This window comes from Eleutherodactylus coqui, chromosome 2, assembly GCF_035609145.1.
Source record: "Eleutherodactylus coqui strain aEleCoq1 chromosome 2, aEleCoq1.hap1, whole genome shotgun sequence".
Lineage (NCBI taxonomy): Eukaryota > Metazoa > Chordata > Amphibia > Anura > Eleutherodactylidae > Eleutherodactylus > Eleutherodactylus coqui.
The window spans coordinates 311,381,819-311,403,160 of record NC_089838.1 but is presented as its reverse complement, the minus strand read 5'-3'; the positions used below and the strand labels follow the sequence as shown (position 1 = coordinate 311,403,160).

At 46.1% G+C, this 21,342-nt stretch overlaps 1 protein-coding gene across 2 annotated transcripts in view; it reads left to right on the top strand.

The window, feature by feature from the left end:
* SHFL (shiftless antiviral inhibitor of ribosomal frameshifting) overlaps positions 1-21,342 on the top strand; it is a 40,310-nt gene that overhangs the window by 8,832 nt on the left and 10,136 nt on the right. The window contains exons 2-7 of one of the 2 annotated variants that reach the window (XM_066593554.1): positions 7,121-7,262; positions 10,313-10,362; positions 15,398-15,439; positions 19,195-19,224; positions 20,313-20,468; positions 20,850-20,953. In XM_066593554.1, coding sequence (XP_066449651.1) covers positions 7,121-7,262; positions 10,313-10,362; positions 15,398-15,439; positions 19,195-19,224; positions 20,313-20,468; positions 20,850-20,953 — 524 coding nt within the window. The remainder of the gene's footprint in view (positions 1-7,120; positions 7,263-10,312; positions 10,363-15,397; positions 15,440-19,194; positions 19,225-20,312; positions 20,469-20,849; positions 20,954-21,342) is intronic. The other variant, XM_066593555.1, reaches the window with a different exon arrangement.

Here is a 21,342-nt window from a genome sequence, read left to right as displayed (position 1 = left end):
TGAGTGTATATGAATGTTGGCATGTCTTCTAGGCAAAGTCCTCAACCTTTTTAGTTTGAGAATGGCATTGTGATACAGCAGGAGGCAAGTTCTTAAGAATCTGAAAATTTCATGGTGGCAAATGCCAAGTTCAGAAGTATTGTATTGCTCAAAGCCCAATATGCAAGTGATGGCCGTGGTGCCAAGAAAGGGGCAGTTGTAGTGACATCTCCTGAATCCACCCTTCCGTCACTGTGGAGACATCAACAACTCTTATTGTCGCCCTTATCCATTCTCTGCTTGATTACTGTAACTCACTACTGACCGGGCTTCCCCTCACTGAACTCTCCCCTCTCTAATCCTTTCTGAATGTAACGTACAGGCTCATCTTCTTGTCAAGCTGCTAGACCGATGCCCCCACCCTGTGCCAGTCACTATACCGATGCCTCCACCCTGTGCCAGGGGGAGACCGGTCAGTAGTGAGGTACAGCTGCTACACTGATGCCTCCACCCTGTACCAGTCACTACACTGATGCCTCCACCCTGTACCAGTCACTACAATGATGCCTCCTCCCTGTTCCAGTCACTACACTGATGCCGCCTCCCTGTGCCAGTCACTACACTGATGCCTCCACCCTGTACCAGTCACTACACTGATGCCTCCTCCCTGTTCCAGTCACTACACTGATGCCTCCACCCTGTACCAGTCACTACACTGATGCCTCCACCCTGTGCCAGTCACTACACTGATGCCTCCTCCCTGTTCCAGTCACTACACTGATGCCTCCACCCTGTACCAGTCACTACACTGATGCCTCCTCCCTGTGCCACTCACTACACTGATGCCTCCTCCCTGTGCCAGTCACTATAAATATTAAATACAATTTAAAGCTATCATTCTCATCCATAAAGACCCTCCGCAATGCTGCGCCACCCTATATCTCCCTGTCATGTCTGTCTACCAACCTACCTGTGCTCTCCATCCTGCTGATAACCTCAGACTAAATTCCTCTGTAACCCACATCTCCCACTCCCGACTGAGATTTTTTCCTGAGCTGCACCAGTTCTCTGGAATGCGCTACCCCAGACAATCAGGCTAGATCTGAATGCCAAGAGCTTTAAGAGTGTCCTAAGAACACATATTTCTACCATATTCCCTAACTTAACTTTTCTCCGTCTACCCTGCCTCTTGGGAACCTGAGACCCTTCTTCTCACTGCATCGCACCTCTTATCTGGTGATACACAAACACAGCTTTATGTATATATGTATACCTATGTGTATACCTGCTTATAGTCTAAGCTCTCGTGAGCCGGACCCTCACCACTTTTGTTCAAGCTTTCCATCAATTTAATATTACATGTTATGACTCCTTTGTGTGTTGCCCCCAATTTTTAAGGCCTCATGTCCACTAGGAAATTTGGGCCCGTGCGGATTCTCCATGCAGAATCCCGCAGCGGGTCCATCCTTTCCCCGTGGGCATGAGGCCTGAAAATTGATTTAACTCACCTGTCCGGACGCTGCTAGATCCCGTCCGTCGCGGCCTGATCTCCTTTACTTCTGCCCGGCACGCCGGCAGCGTGCCGTGCGCATGTGTAGTGCATTCTCTCTCTTTTTTTTTTTTTTGAACTCCTGCTCTCCCGTAATAAAAAATTACCTGAAAGCGCTGCGGAATAAGTTGGCGCTATACAAATAACAAGATTTATTTATTTTATTTTTATTTTAACATGATCAAGCGGAGCGGCTGCGGAGGTGGACTGCGCATGCGCGGCTCAGTTTCTGCTGTCAGTTAGATTGGTGGCAGGCGGGTCTGACTGTGCACACGGAGCGCTGCAGTGAGATGATGGCTGACTGTGGAGGAAGACTGTAGCGCAGGGACTGAGGGAGATACCACTGCGCATGCTCAAGCATTGCCCATAGATCTACAGCAGGATGTGTCCATGGGTGACGGGGGGGGGGGGGGGGGGGGGGCATTATTGGGGTGCGCCAAACGAAGGAAAGCTGTATTTTTTTTTTTTAAAGACAGCTCATGGGCAGGTGGCATGTTTTCACCTCACTTATACATCTGGATGTAATCCTAATCTTGGCACAACCCCATGTAGTGTCTGTTTGTGAGCAGATGATGTTGGCTGATACAATGTTTGCACTGTCTGCCATAGTATTTGGGATTTACAATGAGAGCATGCGACATATGCCAACTGAAAGTATACGGTGTGCCAAGATGCCACATGACGGAGCTACTGCGTATTGCGTGGGCGCCGCTTATTGTAAAGTGAAATAATAATCCCTTCGCATTGTCCTTGTCTTCAGGGTTGAATCACCTCATGGCCGCTCTACATCAAATTTGCATATAATACAAAGGTTTGCATCGTTACAGCTAAGCTTTTTGCGGTTACGACTGCGCAGATTGTCCGGTCAGTTCCAACATGTCAAGGTACATGGGCCAGTTACTGGACGTCCACCAAAGTCAATGGATGAAGAATTCCGTCCTTCATTACATCACATTTTTATACCATGTCTGTCCCCTATGATGTCATATAAGATAAGACCTCCGGGGGTCATTTTACAATATCTTTTTTTATTTCACACTTTTCCCTTGTAGCTGGGGCATTCATAGGAGCCCCAGTTACAGGGAGAAACATCTCCCTGTGGCCCCCCATCTTTGCTGAATGACTTTTCCAGCCCTGCTTCTTGGAGACATCATGCTTTCCACCAAACACGCCTACACTACACCGAGGGATCAGCGTGTGAGGTCATAGAATCATAGAATGGTAGAGTTGGAAGGGATCTCTAGGGTCATCAGGTCCAACAGCCTGCTCAGTGCAGGATCACTACATTATCCCAGACAGATATCTGTCCAGCCTTTGTTTGTTCCCTTGAAGCAGAACTCCCCACCTCCCGTGGCAACCTGTTTCACTCATTGATCCCCCTTACTCTCTAATATCTAATTTGTGTCTCCTCCCTTCCAGTTTCATCCCATTGCTTCTAGTTTTTACTGCCCATTGACTGGATGTCTAACGACAGCTCTCCATAACCTCCAAAGTGGCTGCCTGTAGTTCCAATTTCCTGTTCCTGTAGGAAGTGCAGCTCTGGAGCACTTACTTCTGCTCTGTCCAGATGGAAGGTTTTGTGGATGGAGGCCATATTATATACATTTGTCATCTCTTTCTGTAAATTTTTTCACACGGGACGGAATATTCCACAACAGCGTTACAGAATACACCCTCTTGCAGAATATTCCGCACCAGAATCTACGTTGCTGACGTTCGAATTTTGATGCAGAATTGGAAATTACAGAATTCTGCTGGCAATTTCGCATCAAAATCTGCACATAGACGTGCAGATTTTGGTGCCGAATTCCGGGATAGCGTGTTCTGCAGTGTTGTTGTGGAATATTCTGTCCTGTGTGAAAGCACCCAAATCCGCAGCATTTCCGCTACGTGTAAACATACCCTCAAGGTCCTTATATAATCATATAACGCAACCAGCGTGCTATGTAGCGGCGATGCACAGGACTCGGCAGCCGGCAGATTGTTTTCTGTCTCTTGTAGACTGTTGTGGTTCCTCTTCAGCGGTGGCCTTGTCTATATATAAACAGCTGGGTGTTCGCACACTACAAAGCAAAGCTATAAAGTAAACTTGACCTCTGCCAAGAAATAAAATGACTATGGGCTCATCCCCTCCCCCACCACTGTCTTGTTGGATAGATATGATGAGGGTTAACACTTTCATATCCATCTTGATATTATTATATATGAAACAGACCCAACTGTGCCGTCAGCTGTAGTCATTTGTAAACCCAACAACAAGTGGTCTGTTTTCCTGCAGTGCCTCCTCAGGGCAGATAGGGAATTACATTGTTCCCAATGAAATTAATGCATTGTGTATATGGACCAAAAGTCATGGGATGTAAATTGGTTATCAGTTGATGTTACCTCAGGGGACCGCTTGGGAGCATCCACACCTGTATGTTATCTTGAGAGTAAGGTTGAACACTGGACAGCGTTCTTATGGCAAAGTGACGGGAATTATCGGAGTTCGAATGAGGCGTGATAGTGGGTTCAAGACGGATGGGACATTCCATTTCCGAAGTTATCAGGACATTTAACATACCTTGATCTACAGGGTCATGTGTGTACCGGAAATGCTTCAGTAAAGGCATTACCACCCACAGTGGACAGTGTAGTGGTCGCCTACAGGTGCTTAATATTCACGACTGGTGGTGTCTGTCTAAGGCCACCTGCAGACGAGTGGGTCGGATCTGGCGGCGAGGATTCTCGCCTCAGGACCCGACCCGAGCGCCTGCAGGGACGAGCGCGTACTCACCCGCACCCGGCGGCTCCGGCTCTTTCATGTGCCGGCTGCCAAGCAGCCGGCGCATGCGCAGACTGGAGCCACGGCCGGTTGAGTGACGTTTCTGTGGGGGAAGAGCCCCGCACAGAAATAGGACATGCCGTGGTTTGTTTGCCGCGCGAGATTTCGCGCGGCCAAACCGCGGCCGTCTGCATAGGATTGAGTTTGTTAACGCAATCCTATGCAGACTTTGAGCGGCGGAAATCCCGCGGGATTTCCGCCCGTGTGCAGGCGGCCTAAAAGTCCGATCAGTCAAGGTACCAATTGTTTCAGGCTGATGGCAGCGTGTATGTGTGGTACAGACCCCATGTTTGGACCTCAGTTTTCTGCAAAGCACTGTGCTGGCAGGAGGTGGTACCATACTGGTGTGAGGTCACTTCTCATGGCATGGGTTGGGTTCAGTGGCCCGCCTAAACACATCATTTACCGGTGTCCACTGCTTTTCACTACTTGGTGACTATCTGCAGCCCTTCATGGACTTCATGTAAAAATGATTGTGCCCAAATGGTCCAGAATTGGTTCAAGGAGCATTCTGGAGGGTTCCGATGAATGGTGTGGACTGTCCGCTCAGCTCACATGAGTTTACATGCGATGTGGTGGAGAGGTCCATTTGTCCCGTGATCCTGCATCTACAAAAAATTACGGATCTGGGGTGATGATCTAGAAAACGTGGCTTAGTGTCTTTCTATGTGTTTTCTGTCCAGTTGTGGAATTAAAGCAACATCGACTTGTGGCACTTCACCGGGCTAGAGGTGTGCTACATGATATTAGTTGTATAATACATAGATGTGTTGGATCTTCAAATAACAGTTCGGAATGGGGACTTCCTTCCGTTAATTCACAGTTCCCTAATACAGTATATACAATTTGATTTCCAAACCAGACACCTTTGTAGTAAATTAAAGCAATAATCACAGATCATATTAAGTCAAGTCATAGAATCATAAAGTGGAAAGGGACCTCCAGGGTCACTGGGTCCAACCCCCTGCTCAGTGCAGGATTCACTAAATCATCCCAGACATATATTTGTCCAGCCTTTGTTTGAACACTTCCATTGAAGGAGAACTCACCACCTCCTGTGGTAACCTGTTCCACTCATTGATCACCCTCACTGTCAGAAAGTTTTTTTCTAATATCTAATCTGTCTCCTCCCTTTCAGTTTCATCCCATTGCTTCTAGTCTTTCCTTGTGCAGATGAGAATAGGGCTGATCCCTCTGCACTGTGACAGCCCTACAGATATTTGTAGACCGCTATAAGGTCTCCTCTCAGCCGTCTTTTTTTAAGCTAAACATTCCCAGATCCTCTAACTGTTCCTCATTGGACATGATTTGCAGACCGCTCACCATCTTGGTAACTCTTCTCTGAACTTGCTCCAGTTTGTCTATGTTTTTTTTTAATTGGGGTGCCCAGAACTGGACACAGTACTTCAGATGAGGTCTGACTACGGAAGATTAGAGGGGGATAATTCCTTCACGTGATCTAGACTCTATGCTTCTCTTAATACATCCCAGAATTGTGTTTGCATTTTTGGCTGCTGCATCACATTGTTGACTCATGTTCAGTCTATGATCTATTAGTATACCCAAGTCTTTTTCACATGTGCTACTGTTTAGCTCAATTCCTCCCGTTCTATATGCACTTTTTTTATTTTTCTTGCCCAAAGTTTGCTTTTCTTCTTGTTAAATACCATTCTGTTAGACAGACTCAAGCTTTTCAAGCTTGTCCAAATCTTCTCTAGTGTTAGTTATTCCTCCAAGCTTTGTGTCGTCTGCAAACTTAATGGGTTTCCCCTCAATTCCCTCCTCCAGATCATTTATAAAAATGTTGACCAACACTGGGCCTAGGACAGAGCCTTGTGGTACCCCACTTGATACATTCTTCCACTTGGATGTGCAGCTATTAATGACCACTCTGAGTACGATCAAGTGTTTTATTAGTGCAACGTGTCCCACATAGTCCTTCCGGTGATACTGAGGTGCACTTGCTAAGCGGCAAAATATCTCTGGCAATGACTATATAATCATACTCGTCTGCACTGCCTTAACCGGCAACAATGCAAATAGCTGCCAGGCTTATTAACGTAATTAAAAGTCATACAAGTTTCCCAGCACAAGCCTTAGGAAATCATAACAGATCTCCATTTGTCATTGCAGCAGAGTTGAGTGAGTCAATTGTTTCCAATTGTCATGGCCAACTTTTGTGTCAGAGTCATGGACTAACACAAATTGTGTTCTTGCTGAAACAACTCACTCCTACACTACCCTAGACCACAAGGGTTTTTTTGTTTTTACATTAACCCCTTCATCATCTTACATGAACAGACAATGTGTGCTTTTACATAGGACTGCAGGTAAAGCCTATTCTGTTCTAAGTTCCTTATCATGGTGCACAAAAGAAAGCGTTAAATGATGATCTCGGCTCTGCTACACCTGTATGGGACCTTTCACCCGGGATGGAATTAGTCAGACATTTCTGCCTCACAAAGTTACCCCTATGGGGCTTGAATTAAAATCCACTCGCAAGATTAAATTCCGCAGCGGAAAAACTTTCTGCTGCGGAATGAAGGACGTCTTGCAGAATGGTTCTTGCGGATCTTTAACCTACAGGAATTCCACAATTAAAGTCTATGTAAGAAATTCCTCAAGACGTATTCCGAAGTTAAAACGCAACAAAATCAGCAATAATTGACAAAATTTGCGTCCTTCGTACAATTTCGTCCGGCGTGAAGGGTCCCTATATAACAAGATATTGGTATTATATCCTCATGTGTCTTGTATCTTCCCAACAGCTGGAGAAAAGCGTCCGACGGCTGCGAGAGAAATTTCATGGCAATGTCACGATAGAGACGGCTGTGCTGCTGATGAGAAACTTTGCAAACAATCATGACCAAGTGTGCAAATGGATCATCATGTTCAAGGACCAACTCAATGGTGAGAGCCGATTACCGGGACCAATGGCTATATACTGTCTTATTACAGAAGGACGGAGAACGTAAGCGTTCGCCAACCGCATGTAGATCAGTGGCACCAAGCTCTGCTAAATCAGTGACTGTTTCTTTCCAGCACATGCTCAGTACGATGTTGTCAGCATGCTGGGTGTTGTACTGCTTGCTAGTTACCATACCACTAACAACTATCAAGCATCCCCACATGAGTGCAGAGCGTGCTCAGTGTGGTGTAAATCGGCATGCTGGGCACTGTTGTACTAATAATTATGTTTGACATAATCCATTTTGAGATCCTGTGATCCATAATTAGTGATCTGACATTTTTAATGTATAGTGGAGAATGTCCTAATTTTCCATATTTTCATTATTTTTGTATTAAAAGGTGCTTTTTTAATTTTTTGTTCTACCATTAGCTGAACTCTACACCCTGACACCTCCTGCCGCCATCTACACCCCGACACCTCCTGCCGCCATCTACACCCCGACGCATTCTGACGCCCTCTACACCCCGACGCATTCTGACGCCCTCTACACCCCGACGCATTCTGACGCCCTCTACACCCCGACGCATCCTGCAGCCCTCTACACCCCGACGCATCCTGCCGCCCTCTACTCCCCGACGCATCCTGCCGCCCTCTACTCCCCGACGCATCCTGCCGCCCTCTACTCCCCGACGCATCCTGCCGCCCTCTATTCCCCGACGCATCCTGCCGCCCTCTATTCCCCGACGCATCCTGCCGCCCTCTATTCCCCGACGCATCCTGCCGCCGCCTACTCCCCGACGCATCCTGCCGCCGCCTACTCCCCGACGCATCCTGCCGCCGCCTACTCCCCGACGCATCCTGCCGCCGCCTACTCCCCGACGCATCCTGCCGCCGCCTACTCCCCGACGCATCCTGCCGCCGCCTACTCCCCGACGCATCCTGCCGCCGCCTACTTCCCGACGCATCCTGCCGCCGCCTACTCTCCGACGCATCCTGCCGCCGCCTACTCCCCGACGCATCCTGCCGCCGCCTACTCCCCGACGCATCCTGCCGCCCTCTACACCCCGACGCATCCTGCCGCCGCCTACCCCCCGACGCATCCTGCCCCTGCCTACCCCCCGACGCATCCTGCCGCCGCCTACACCCCGACGCATCCTGCCGCCCTCTACACCCAGTCCATCCTGCCGCCCTCTACACCCAGTCGCATCCTGCCGCCCTCTACACCCAGTCGCATCCTGCCGCCCTCTACACCCAGTCGCATCCTGCCGCCCTCTACACCCAGTCGCATCCTGCCGCCCTCTACACCCAGTCGCATCCTGCCGCCCTCTACACCCAGTCGCATCCTGCCGCCCTCTACACCCAGTCGCATCCTGCCGCCCTCTACACCCAGTCGCATCCTGCCGCCCTCTACACCCAGTCGCATCCTGCCGCCATCTATACCCTAGCAACATCCAAAAAAGGCATGAACGGCAGCAGAATAGCTTTGATGCATAAAACATATTCCATCTTCTAAAATGCGACGTTTCGACCCTCCAATGGTCTTTATCCAGTATTTTAGAAGATGCAATAAATACCTGTTTTATGCACTGAAGCTATTCTGCTGCTGTTCATGCCTTTTTTGGATGTTGCTTGGGAATGAAGAAGTGGAGTTCATTTTCCGGATTGGCTGTTCAGATTTTGCCTCCCCGAAATAGAGTATACATCCATTGTGCTGCTGGTGCAATCTTTCTTTGGCCAGCTATACCCCGACACATCCTGCCGCCGGCTATACCCCGACGCATCCTGCCGCCGGCTATACCCCGACGCATCCTGCCGCCGGCTATACCCCGACGCATCCTGCCGCCGGCTATACCCCGACGCATCCTGCCGCCGGCTATACCCCGACGCATCCTGCCGCCGGCTATACCCCGACGCATCCTGCCGCCGGCTATACCCTGACGCATCCTGCCGCCGGCTATACCCCGACGCATTCTGCCGCCATCTCTTCCATGACACATTCAGCTGCTCTCTATACCCTGACGCATCCTGCCGCTCTCTAGACCTTGACGTATCCTGCCGCCATCTATACCCTGACACATCCTGCCGCCATCTATAGCCTGACACATCCTGCCGCCATCTATACCCTGACACATTCTGCCGCCATCTATACCCTGACACATCCTGCCGCCATCTATACCCTGACACATCCTGCCGCCATCTATACCCTGACACATCCTGCCGCCATCTATACCCTGACACATCCTGCCGCCATCTATACCCTGACACATCCTGCCGCCATCTATACCCTGACACATCCTGCCGCCATCTATACCCTGACACATCCTGCCGCCATCTATACCCTGACACATCCTGCCGCCATCTATACCCTGACACATCCTGCCGCCATCTATACCCTGACACATCCTGCCGCCATCTATACCCTGACACATCCTGCCGCCATCTATACCCTGACACATCCTGCCGCCATCTATACCCTGACACATCCTGCCGCCATCTATACCGTGACACATCCTGCCGCCATCTATACCCTGACACATCCTGCCGTTCTCTATACCGTGACACATCCTGCCGTTCTCTATACCCTGACACATCCTGCCGTTCTCTATACCCTGACACATCCTGCCGCCATCTATACCGTGACACATCCTGCCGCCATCTATACCGTGACACGTCCTGCCGTTCTCTATACCGTGACACATCCTGCCGTTCTCTATACCTTGACACATCCTGCCGCCATCTATACCCTGCCGCCATCTATACCCTGACACATCCTGCCACCATCTATACCCTGACACATCCTGCCGCCATCTATACCCTGACACATCCTGCCGCCATCTATACCCTGACACATCCTGCCGCCATCTATACCCTGACACATCCCGCTGATCTACCTGATCTAACCATTTAATAATATTTCCTACTGTTGCCCAGTTTGTCTGTATTATAATGCCATCCTGTATCCTTGATTACGGTTTTGACCCTTACTCACGTTAACCCTTTCCCTGATGTGTGTTGCTGTCACGTCTGTCCTTGCTTGTTTATATTATAGACATTGATCAAGATGACAGAAGCAGTTTAAAAAAAGACAAGGTTGCGATGGTAAGACCTTATATTTCCATAGTTGTTAGAGATACGAGCCACTAGGAGTTGCACTGAAGTTGCAGAACTTTTTGTCATGAAAACCATTAATGATTGACAAAATATCAATATGTCTAAATGTCCTTCTTCTGACCTTGGACTTATCAGCGGCATGGATCATCCTGGAGCTGCAGAGGTGAGGCAATGAGAGCCCGTGGCTCCAGAGAATGTCTAGTGGAAATGTACAGATCACTCCAGCCGCTCCATCCTTATCTGTGCCTTTTTTATGAGCACTCCGGAGTGTACACAAAGTGCCTCAGACCTGGCTTGTTTCCTAGTATGTAACGCAGATCTGTCCCTTATACAAAATATTGCAAGTAACCTGGTTTCTAAGTACCCAAAAAGAATTAATCCAGAATTCACATTTTATCTGCTTTCACATAATTTTTTTTTTTTGCTGTAAGTGCTTGCATAAAGCTTCCCCAGGCGATAAGAGCTGACCGAGGGTTAGAGGGGCCAGACTAACCATACCTGTTAGACAAACCTATGATGGAAAACATGGCCAAAAAATAGTAGTACAGAAGCCAAATAGCAGTATGAGGGGGCACAAACTAGTTAAAACTTGCCGAGATTAGTAGATGTAGTAGGTAGCAATACAGACGAGGTACAGAGGGGTCACATAACCCCCTTACTGATAAGCCCAAGCTCTGTTCGTTCTACAGGAAAAGAACATTAGAGTTTTGTATGAACATAGATAGTTATAAACGTTATTGGCTGTAACTGGTTATATCTATGCTATTCACATGCCAATTTAAAGCAATGTTTCTTGGCTTTAAAATGAGACCAAAAGATTGTCCGCAGCACCAATAGTAGAGCTACAGCCGATTGAAGTGGGGTCAGGAGCCAATAGTAGAGCTACAGCCGTTTGAAGTGGGGTCGGGAGCCATTTAAAGTAGAGTTGGAAATACTGAATTTATTGCTGTCCCTTCAGTCTGTGTGCGGAACAGATGTGCCAGGGGGATGAGGAGGCAGCAAAGAATCGATCTGGGATTCTTCTGTCTGTCCCAGTTGAGTGATGACGTGGACTTTTCTTCATGTTATCTTCCTTTTATTAATCAGAGAACACATTTGCTCTCTGTAACATACGGTTTGGGGTTTTTTTTCTAGAAAAGGAGTGAGAAGATGAGCCCTTGCTTAATCAATTAGACTTCTGTGGCGTTTAACCCCGGCAATACTGCAGTCCTCTAAATGCTTTAGCAGAAAAATATTTTTTAAAAGTTTGGTTTTTTTCCCACTTACTCAATGCTTTTGAACATTGAAAAAATAAAAAGAACAAAAAACGGCATGATTGGTTTCACCGCATCCATAACAACTAGAGATAAGCGAACCTACTCGTTTCGAGTAATTACTGGATCGAGCACCGCGATTTTCAAGTACTTCAGAACTCGGGTGAAAAGATTTCTTTGGGGGGGGGGGGGGGAGGCGGCGCGGGGGGTAGCAGTGGGGAACAGGCGCCCCCCAAATCTTTTCGCCCGAGTACTCGGGCGAAAAAGGGGCGTGGCCGAGTACGCTCGCTCATCTCTGATAACAACCAATACTATAAAACAACAACATAGCTGTTGTCTGTTCATCGCACTTCCCCAAAACAGTAAGAAAAGTAAATCAAAAAGTTGTATATACCTCAGCATGGTACCATTAAAAACTACAAGTTGTCCCGCAGAAAACAAGCCCTTGTACAGTTCTGTCCATTGAAAAATAAAAATGTTTTGGATTGGGAATGTGGTGACACACAAAAAGTATTTTTGCTTATATTGTGCAAAAGCAGAAAAACATCATAAAACCTCTATAAATTGGCGTTGTCAGAATCACAATGACCTACAATTAAAAAAGTGTCATTTTCACAAATGTTTTTCAGTTTTAATGTGAACTGCTGGGTAGGTTGATGGGTGGTGCAAGAATGCACAACTCCTACAAGAATGTGGGGTCTAGAGCGAACAACTGATGAGCCCTGGTCCAATTCTCGGCATCCCCAGCAATCGGCACATTAGCTCTGCAGCGGCCGCTGGAGGGGTAATATAGTATTACAGGACAATCATTCACATGAATGACCGACCTGTAATACCAGGAAGGTTTTTGGAGCTGCTCTTACTGGGCGGATTTCAGTCCTGAGCGGGGGGGAATCACTCCATTATGTTCCTATGCCCTAGTAGTGCTTACAAACCAGGGGCTGGGCTCTTGGCACAACCTTTTTAATGTAGATCAAAATGGATAAGTAAGGGCAATGTAGAGAGTAATAATCATGATAACTGGCAACGGCATTATTTAACTATAATGTCCTTCTCTTTGATTGGCTGTGGGGCCCCCTCGCCACTGAGAACAAGATGGCGAGCGCTCTCTTATATTAACCCTCTCCAATCCACTGTCTGACGCCTGAAGTCATTCTGATTAAAGCCTGTACAGTTCCGATGCCGGAAGACGTCTGGAAGGGTATTCTTACTGTATATTACTGGCCACTATGTTCTCGGGGGCTTCTCCAGCATGTCCCATACTGCAGTACTGGCTCTAGCCAGCAGATGGCGCCATTGTATAATGGCAGAAAGAGAAAGCTCCCTAGGAAACCCTGAAGCCAAAATTGGATCGCAAAGAGTTAGTGCACAAAATACATTTTCTATTGTGCAACTCTAGAAAGAAAACTGCAACGTTTTGGGTTAGAAATCCTTTTTTCAAGCTGTACAAGAAAACTACAGAGGGACAAAAACTGTATTAACTCCTTATTCCAGGATATTACAGATGATCTTCACGATGTGACTCCTGTGAACTTCTTTTACTGACTCTCAGATACAGAAATTAGATATCAGTGGAAACAGAAACTCAAGTCTGTTCACTTAGGTTCCGGTCACACGTTGCGGAAACGCTGAAGAAAAACCACAGCAGAAACTGTTTTAGGAAAAAAAATGCTGCAGATTTTTTGTAACTGTAACTCCAACGGAAATTCCACATGAACATGAATAAAACCGCGACGTGTGACCGCACCCTTAGTAAAATTGTGTAACACTAAGACTTTCCTTGCTGCCCACAGCAACCAATCACAGCGCAGCTTTCATTTCTCAAGTAAAGTTTTGCTAAATGAGACCCTAAACGTTTTATTCTGTCGTAGTCGTCGCTAGGGGAATATGAGACAAAATGGCTGCTAACGAAGACAGGGGAGCGTTTTGTGTTCTTGATTTTCGCATCTACCGGTCAGTTATTGGTGTGCAACGTGCTTTTTAAACACACTTTACTGAAGATCCCCCCAACGGGCGCGCAATTCACAAGCGGTTCTCCAATTTAAAAAAAAAAAAAAAGTTGCATCTGTCAGCGAAAATTATCGAACTGGCTGTCAGTAAGCGCGGAAAAAGTGGAACGCGTTCATGCGATTTTCACAGAAATCCACCATCAGATCGAGCAGAGAATTGGACGTCCCGCAGCCAACTGTGTGGAAGATCTTGCGCAAATGTTTGCGATGTTATCCCTACCCATTGCAATTGTTACAGACCTGAAACTGGGTTACAAAGAGAGAATGAAAACTAATGGAAAGCGATGGTTTCAGGGAGTCTTTAGTATTTGGTGATGAAGCCACTTTCCAGCTTTCGGGCAACTAACGTAATGTCAGAATCTGGCAGGGGGACTCCCCCCCCCCCCCCCCCCAAGGTGAATGGGATTTGCGCTACAACCTGTAGGAAAGTATTTGGCACCTTCTTCTTCCATGAGGGAACAATCCCGGTGATTTTGTACCTGGACGCTACCGATATGGCTTCTAGGGCGGGTGGAACAGGAAGTCCCAGGTTTCATCTTCCAACAGGACGGGGTGCCCCCCTTTGTCACAATAAAGTCAGAAATGAGCGGCGACTACCAAACAGATGGATTGGCCGTGCCGGTGGTGACGATAGTGAACTTCTTCCTTGGCCTCCATGTTCCCCAGACCTTACACCCTGTGGTGTTTTCTTTGGGGGGGGTGTTAGAAACTACATGCCTCCCTTACCACCCACCTACGGCACCCCAGACCCCTCCCGTCGGTCGTGATCTGCTACAAGGTGTACAGCAGGAACTTGACTACAGGCTCCATGTGTGTCGGTGACAAAGGAGGCCACACTGACACCTCTGAGGGGGAAAACATTTTGATGTTGTGCAACAAAACTTTTTGAGTTCCTGTTTCCATTGATATCAAATTTCTGTATCTGAGTGTCAGTAAACAGAGTTATGGGGGTCTCGCATCAGGAAGACCATCTGTAATAACCCTGTAGAAGGAGTGAATAGTTTTTGTCACTATATTATTCTTGTACAGCTTGAAAATGGGTTTCTAACCCAAAAATGTTGCAATATTCATTCTGCATGAATGTGGTGATCGCGCTCTTCTACATGGCCTGTATAGAAAGACATCATTGAACCCCAGCAAGGTAAGTTTATTATAAAGGGTCCAAGGGCTCGTTCTCTGGGCAACCATGCTGGACAGAGTCGGGGTCCCTAACTGATGTGTTCCTAGAGAGACCCCCCCTCCCATCCTTCTACCACATCAATCTTCCTGTATGGCTCCTTCTGGGCCTGCTTGGCTTTAGGTCTCGTCCCTAAAACTGGGTCACACTGGACCGAAATCCTGCAGAAATCTCGCGGAATGACCGCACAGAAATACCACGACATTTCCATCGGAGAAATGCAGCTTCAAAACCCACGGTCTTTCATTGCGGATTTTTGAGCGGCTTCGCCGCCTGCATTCTGCTGTGGACATCTCTCCCCATTGAGAGGAGAGAGGCCGTCGCGGAAACGGGGAAAGAATTGACATGCCGTGTCTTTGAATTCCACGCGTCAATTTCAGCGCTGCCTGGCCACAACGGATCGGCCGCAGTGTGTGGACGAGATTTTTGCAAATCTCATCCACTTTCCTGGCTAAAAAGTCGCGGGTGGACATTCCTCAGCAGTTACGCCCCGTGTGAACCCAGCCTCATCCTTCAGCTCTGATCCATGTGGCCACCGATAACAGTTCAGTGATAATAATAATGTTACTTTCTTGCTGTTTCAGAATGTGATCAATAAAATGAAGAAGGACGGTGAGGTGCCGAAGGTAAGCCTCTTGCCAGCTTGGATTTGCCTCTATGTAACTATGAGTGATATACAGCCGCCCTTGTTTTGCTGATACCATGAATATAGGATGTTTGTAGTACCCAAGAAAACTGGACTCAGTGGCTTCTTTCATGACCTCATACCAATAGCAGGTATGAGGCACTCAAATCTTTGGTCTTGCAATTACTGAACCCCTTAGTGACGGCCCCATTGCAGGACGTGTATGGAGGGAGATTGCGCTGCAACCTCCCTCCATACATCGCAGGTGTCAGCTGTTTCTTACAGCTGATACCTGCGAGCAACAGCCCCGGCAAGCCGCGCAGCCGATCGGGGGCTGTTAACCCTTTAAATGCCCCTGTCAATTCTGGCAGCAGCATTTAAATCCCTTGAAGGATGTGAGATCGCAGGGAGCTGTGTGGGTGTCATGGCAGCCAGTGGCCTTCTGAAAGGTCTTGGCAGATTGCCTATCAAGCCATCCCCGTTAGGTGGCCTGATGGACTGCCTGTCAGATTGTAGTATAATGTAATGCTATGGCATTACATCATACTACAGGAGCAATCAAAGCATCGCATGTTGTGGTCCCCTAGGAGGACTAAAAGAAAATGTAAAAATAAGAACAATAAAGTAAAAAAAAAAACTTTTCCCATATTTACAATAAACATTGTATAAAAGAATCCAAATAATAAAACAAAAATACATATTTGGTATCGCTGCATCTATAAAAGTCTGATCTATCAAAGTAATGCATTATTTATCCCACACGGTGAACATCGTCTAAAAATAAAGAACGCCGGAAACGCGCTTTTTTTTGGTCACCTTGTCTGAAAGAAAAATGTAATAAAAAGCGATCAAAAAGTCGTATGTATTCAAAAATGGTACCAACTGGAACTACAGGACGTACCGCACAAAATGAGCCCTCACATAACTATGTCAACGGAAAAATAAAAAAGTTATTGTGTGCAGAAGATGGAAACAAAATAATTTCAAAAATTGAATATCTTTACAGAAAATACAAGTAGTACGCCCCCCCCCCCACCCCCCCAAAAAAAAAAAGTTTGGTATGGTAGTAATCGTACTGACCCATTTTTGTTACAGTTTGTGCGCCATAGAAACAAGACGCACCGAAAGATGGCGGAATATAGTTTTTTTTTCTATTTCTCTTCACTTAGAATTTTTTAAAGAGTTTTTCAGTACATTATACGGTACATTAAATAGCACCATTGAAAAATGTAACCTGTCCGGCAAAAAACAAGCCCTGATACAGCGACGTCGATGGATAAATAAAGGAGTTACGATTTTCTAAAAGGGGGGAGGGAAAAGTGGTTGTTCCACCAAATTAAGTGATCTCCTACCTAGAGGATAAGGAATAACTAGCTGATCAGTGGGGGTACGACTGCTAGGGCCCCTGCCAGTCTCTAGAACAGCGGGTCCCTTCTTGAATGGGACTGTCAGAGATAGCCAAGTTCAAGCACTCAGCATTCTCTGGCAATCCCACAGAAATGAGCATCCGTGCGCATGCTGGACTGCAGGCCATTATTGCGAGGGCCTTTGGGACCCTCATTCACGGAATCGGTTGAGTTCCTAACGGTTGCGTGCCAATAATCAGCTAGTTATTCCCTCTCTTGTGGATGTGGGATATCTTTATCTGTTGGGACAACCCCTTTAAGATAATAATACTGCCTGTGCTTTTAGGAGAGCTCCGTTATAGGACTAATTACATAAAATGTTAAACAAGGTTTTGCTTTATATTATACTGTATCTTGTACTTATCTAGAGTTGCGAGATGTTTTCTTCACTATTCCGATCCAAAGCTAAATTCCGACCTACGACTCGTCCTTCCTTACAACATCCCGGCTGTAGGACTTCTCTTGTGCTGCATCCTTTCTGTGAAACGCACTGCCTAGACCATTCCACTTTCTCCTAACCTTCCCAGTTTATAATGTGCCGTGAAAAACTCATTTCTTCAGAGTCCTCTGTCACATAATCAAAGTCCACGGTCCGTCTACAACTTGACCTGGTCACTGTCTAGTCTATACTCAACTAGCTTCCCACAATGCATCACCCGGCAATTTCCATGCTGTGTAAATTTTTATACAGAGGTGTCCAAAGTTGCATCACATGCTCCATTAAATGAAATCCCTCCCCAAGAAAGAATTGTCAGATGGAATGAAACTTTCTCTGTGTGATTTTTTTTGCTGCAGTTGCAAAGTTTTATATATGTTGACGCTATATTAATAAAGATTATTAGTATTAGGATTCTGCTAGTTTGGTAATGTCGAGAACAGTGCATTGTGGGGGCTCGGATGACAAGGGGAGACATAGAGACTAGAGATGAGCGAGCATACTCGCTAAGGACAATTGCTCGATCGAGCATTGTGCTTAGCGAGTATCTCCCCGCTCAGGAAAAAAAGTTCGGCTGACGGCGCAGGTGACAGGTGAGTTGCGGCAGTCAGCAGGGGGGAGCGGGAGGGAGAGAGAGATCTCCCCTCCGTTCCTCCCCGCCCGCAGCCGAATCTTTGCTCCCGAGCGGGCAGGTACTCGCTAAGGGCAATGCTCGATTGAGCAATTGCCCTTAGCGAGTATACTCGCTCATCTCTAATAGAGACATATCACATGACTCTCTGATCCCACATAGCGACCAATAGAATATCAATTTTACCTTCTTTTTTAGGGAAGCTTGAAACTTACAAACCTGAAGTTTTTGCAGGTTTCCCTCACGTCTGACTGTTTTCACTTTGAGAATGTTCTTCAATTTGTCCAACACATGCTCTAAACTTTTTTAGGACTCTCCAGGCACCACTAGGGGGAGCTTAGGATCTCACTGCATACTGTGTCTCCATTGATTTCAATGTATAACGCTGTATTCGTACGGTCAGGTGTGATTTTGGTCAGGGAAAAATTGACCGTTTTCAATGCGATTTTCGTACGTGTTTTTCAAGCGCATATTATTTTCTGCTCTGCACTTCCTGCTTCTTTTTTCCTGTGGTCCTCATAGTATTAAAAACACTGCAAATTGCATGTCATGCAATTGAGATGATTTTTTTTTTCACGCTCCCGGGAAAATAATGGGTGATACTTAAAGAGTCACACAAAAATGGGACATACAGAGACTTTTTCAACTCAGGCTATTAATCTAAGAGAAGAATCGCTCGTGTGAATTAACCCATTCAGTTATTTTGCTATGTGAGTTCTGTCCATCTCAGAAGAAGAGGGAACCCATGCGGAAAATCGCCCATATAAATACACCCTAACAACATGTACTAGCTCCTTCTATGGGGGACCGCAGGCAACCAGATCTGTGGATTTGGCGAATGTCCAGTAAATTTTGTGCCATTTTTGATGTCAGAATTAAGACGCTTTTTATAAACTTCTCTCGGTAAATTACTCAAAATGTTATATATAAACTGTCAATAGTAGAGTTTTCCTATCAGTTATTCACTTTGGATAATCCCTCTTTGTTATAAGAGTTAGACCCCTTCAAACCAGCTAGTGTTTAATTTCCCTGCAATGCCCCCACAGGAGAAAAGAAGTATTACATGTGCTTATTGAAATCAATGGACTGTTGGTAGAATGTATAGATGTGTCAGGTCCTCCAGAGCAGGAGGCTCTCTGTATAGGACTCCTATATAAAGAGCTTCATTTGAAAATGGGTTTTCTAAACCTGATGACCCCTTTAATGCCAACATATTGCATACTATCTCATGGTATCATTATTGAAGTGTAAAGATTTAGTAAAATTTTCTCTTACTCTTTTAGGCAGATCTCAGCTCTGACAAGGACATAAAGGTAAAGTTCAAAATGCTACAAGGTGAACTTTATAAGCGTTAGTACGTTAATGGGGAGTCCTGTGTTATGTATAAAATGGGGTGATTACTGCCTTATCTTACTGGCAGCGTTGTTGATACAACCTAGACAAAACTTTAACAAAATGACTCTTTGTTATGCCTAATGTAGAGTGTGCGGGGGCGGTGCCTGACTCAGACCCCACCCCCAAAGAGCCTGAACTAACTATGGGCTGCTTTACATGGTCCAGCTCTATTCAATTGTCAAATATGGTAATGAGGAGAGAATCAGGGGGAATATGGCTTCTTGGGAGGGAGAAACATTTCTGATAATTACAACAATTTATTGCACAGTCGCTCTTATGTAAAACTCTTGTTGGCAGTGGCGTGCCACCAATGTAAATACCACGCAACTGCTGTGGGGCTGAAGGGACAGGGGGCCCTGCCTTCTGTCCAAATGCTAACTCACTTCCCAAGTCTTACATTCTAGCTGCTCCAGATGTTACTCTCTCAGTCTGTGCAGGCTGCTTCTCCATCTTCTTCCTGATATCAGTGTAAGACTGCCAAGAGAGAGGGTAGGAGCAGCCAATTCTAATTTTGGTAATGGGGTGCCATGATTTCTATGTACGCCACTGCTTCTCGGGGAAGTCAGTGAGATCTTGCAGTTTATGCATAGAGTAACAATGATTGAAGCCACAAATGTAAGGGGTGGTGTCAATAAGAGAACAACCCTTTTCCATATGCCCTGAGCATCATAGGGGATCCCCATACCCAATCTATTAGCCAGCCTTCCACAAACCCTTAATTGGCACACAGTATTAATTTGTATTGTTATTTATACATACATCACAATTTGCTTCCACCCCTGGACATTAAGTGTAATGTCAGTCTTCACTGTAGTTCTGGCATTCTATTCACAAAACAGGAAGCTCATAACAAAAATAATATGTCCCACCCAGTTTGGCGGTGTGTTGCAGTGCATGGAATTATGGGAAAACATAGCTGAACTTTTTCTCATGTTCTCTTTGAACCACCCTGGAATACAGGCCAAGAGAACCTTTGACTTTAACTGGTATAATAATATATTCCCAGGACCTGGCTGCTAAGTTGAAGTGTTTGCCTCTGACGGAAAAAAATTTGAGGATGTTTAACAATGCCTCTGAAAACCGGATTCCCTCTAATGACAGACAGTTTTCCTGCAAGGACTGTGACAAGATGTGGTGGAGACGAGTTCCTCAGAGGAAGGAGGTGAGTGCTACTATATCATTATAAGAGGGAAGCTTCCTTCCTCGGATGCAAGAATTTAAATGATGCTGGGATTTACTGCTGGTGTAGAGGAGGAGAGAGATGCTTCATGCTCTCTTTTTGATTTCTCAGATATTTACTTTGGGGGTATTTTGCTCTTTGGTGTCCTTCTACTTTGTCATTCAGTGAGAGTGAAGCTCTTGGTGATTATTACCCATTGGATAAATCCATCTCTGATGTTTGTTAGATGGGAGGCAGCAAAGAGTGGAGAGCGCTTATCATTTTCTGTGTTGGGGGAAGGGATTGGGCACCTCTAGATGGAGTTGCTCTTGAATAGTACAGGTTATGCTATATGAAATATTGACCCCATGTTTGTTTGTTTAGGTGTCAAAATGTCGAAACTGTCGTAAAAAATATGACCCTGTTCCATATGACAAGATGTGGGGGATTGCAGAGTTCCACTGCCATAGCTGCGACCGCTTGTTCAAGTAAGACAAAGAGGGACCTCAATGTTAACTGTATTGTGTCAGTCCTTATATTATATTCTGCCCTCTTTATGTGTTTGTTGTTGAACACTATTTTTTTCTAAATACGTCCAAAATCCTGTGCTGATTAATTTCCTAATATATCTTTATAGCTCAGCCTTTCTGATACAGAGCTCCAAATCCACTGCATATATGTATAGATAAAAGATAGCATTATCAGCTATATTTAGTAGCAACGCAGGGTAACACACTTCAGGCCACAACCAGCATACTGTCCGTGTCTTTTTTTATTTACTGGCTGAACATAAATGCACTGGTAATCCCCAGATAACAGAAAACAGGAAGGAAATGTCCTTTTTCACGCCAGCAGTCCAGCAAAGCAAAAACACCAA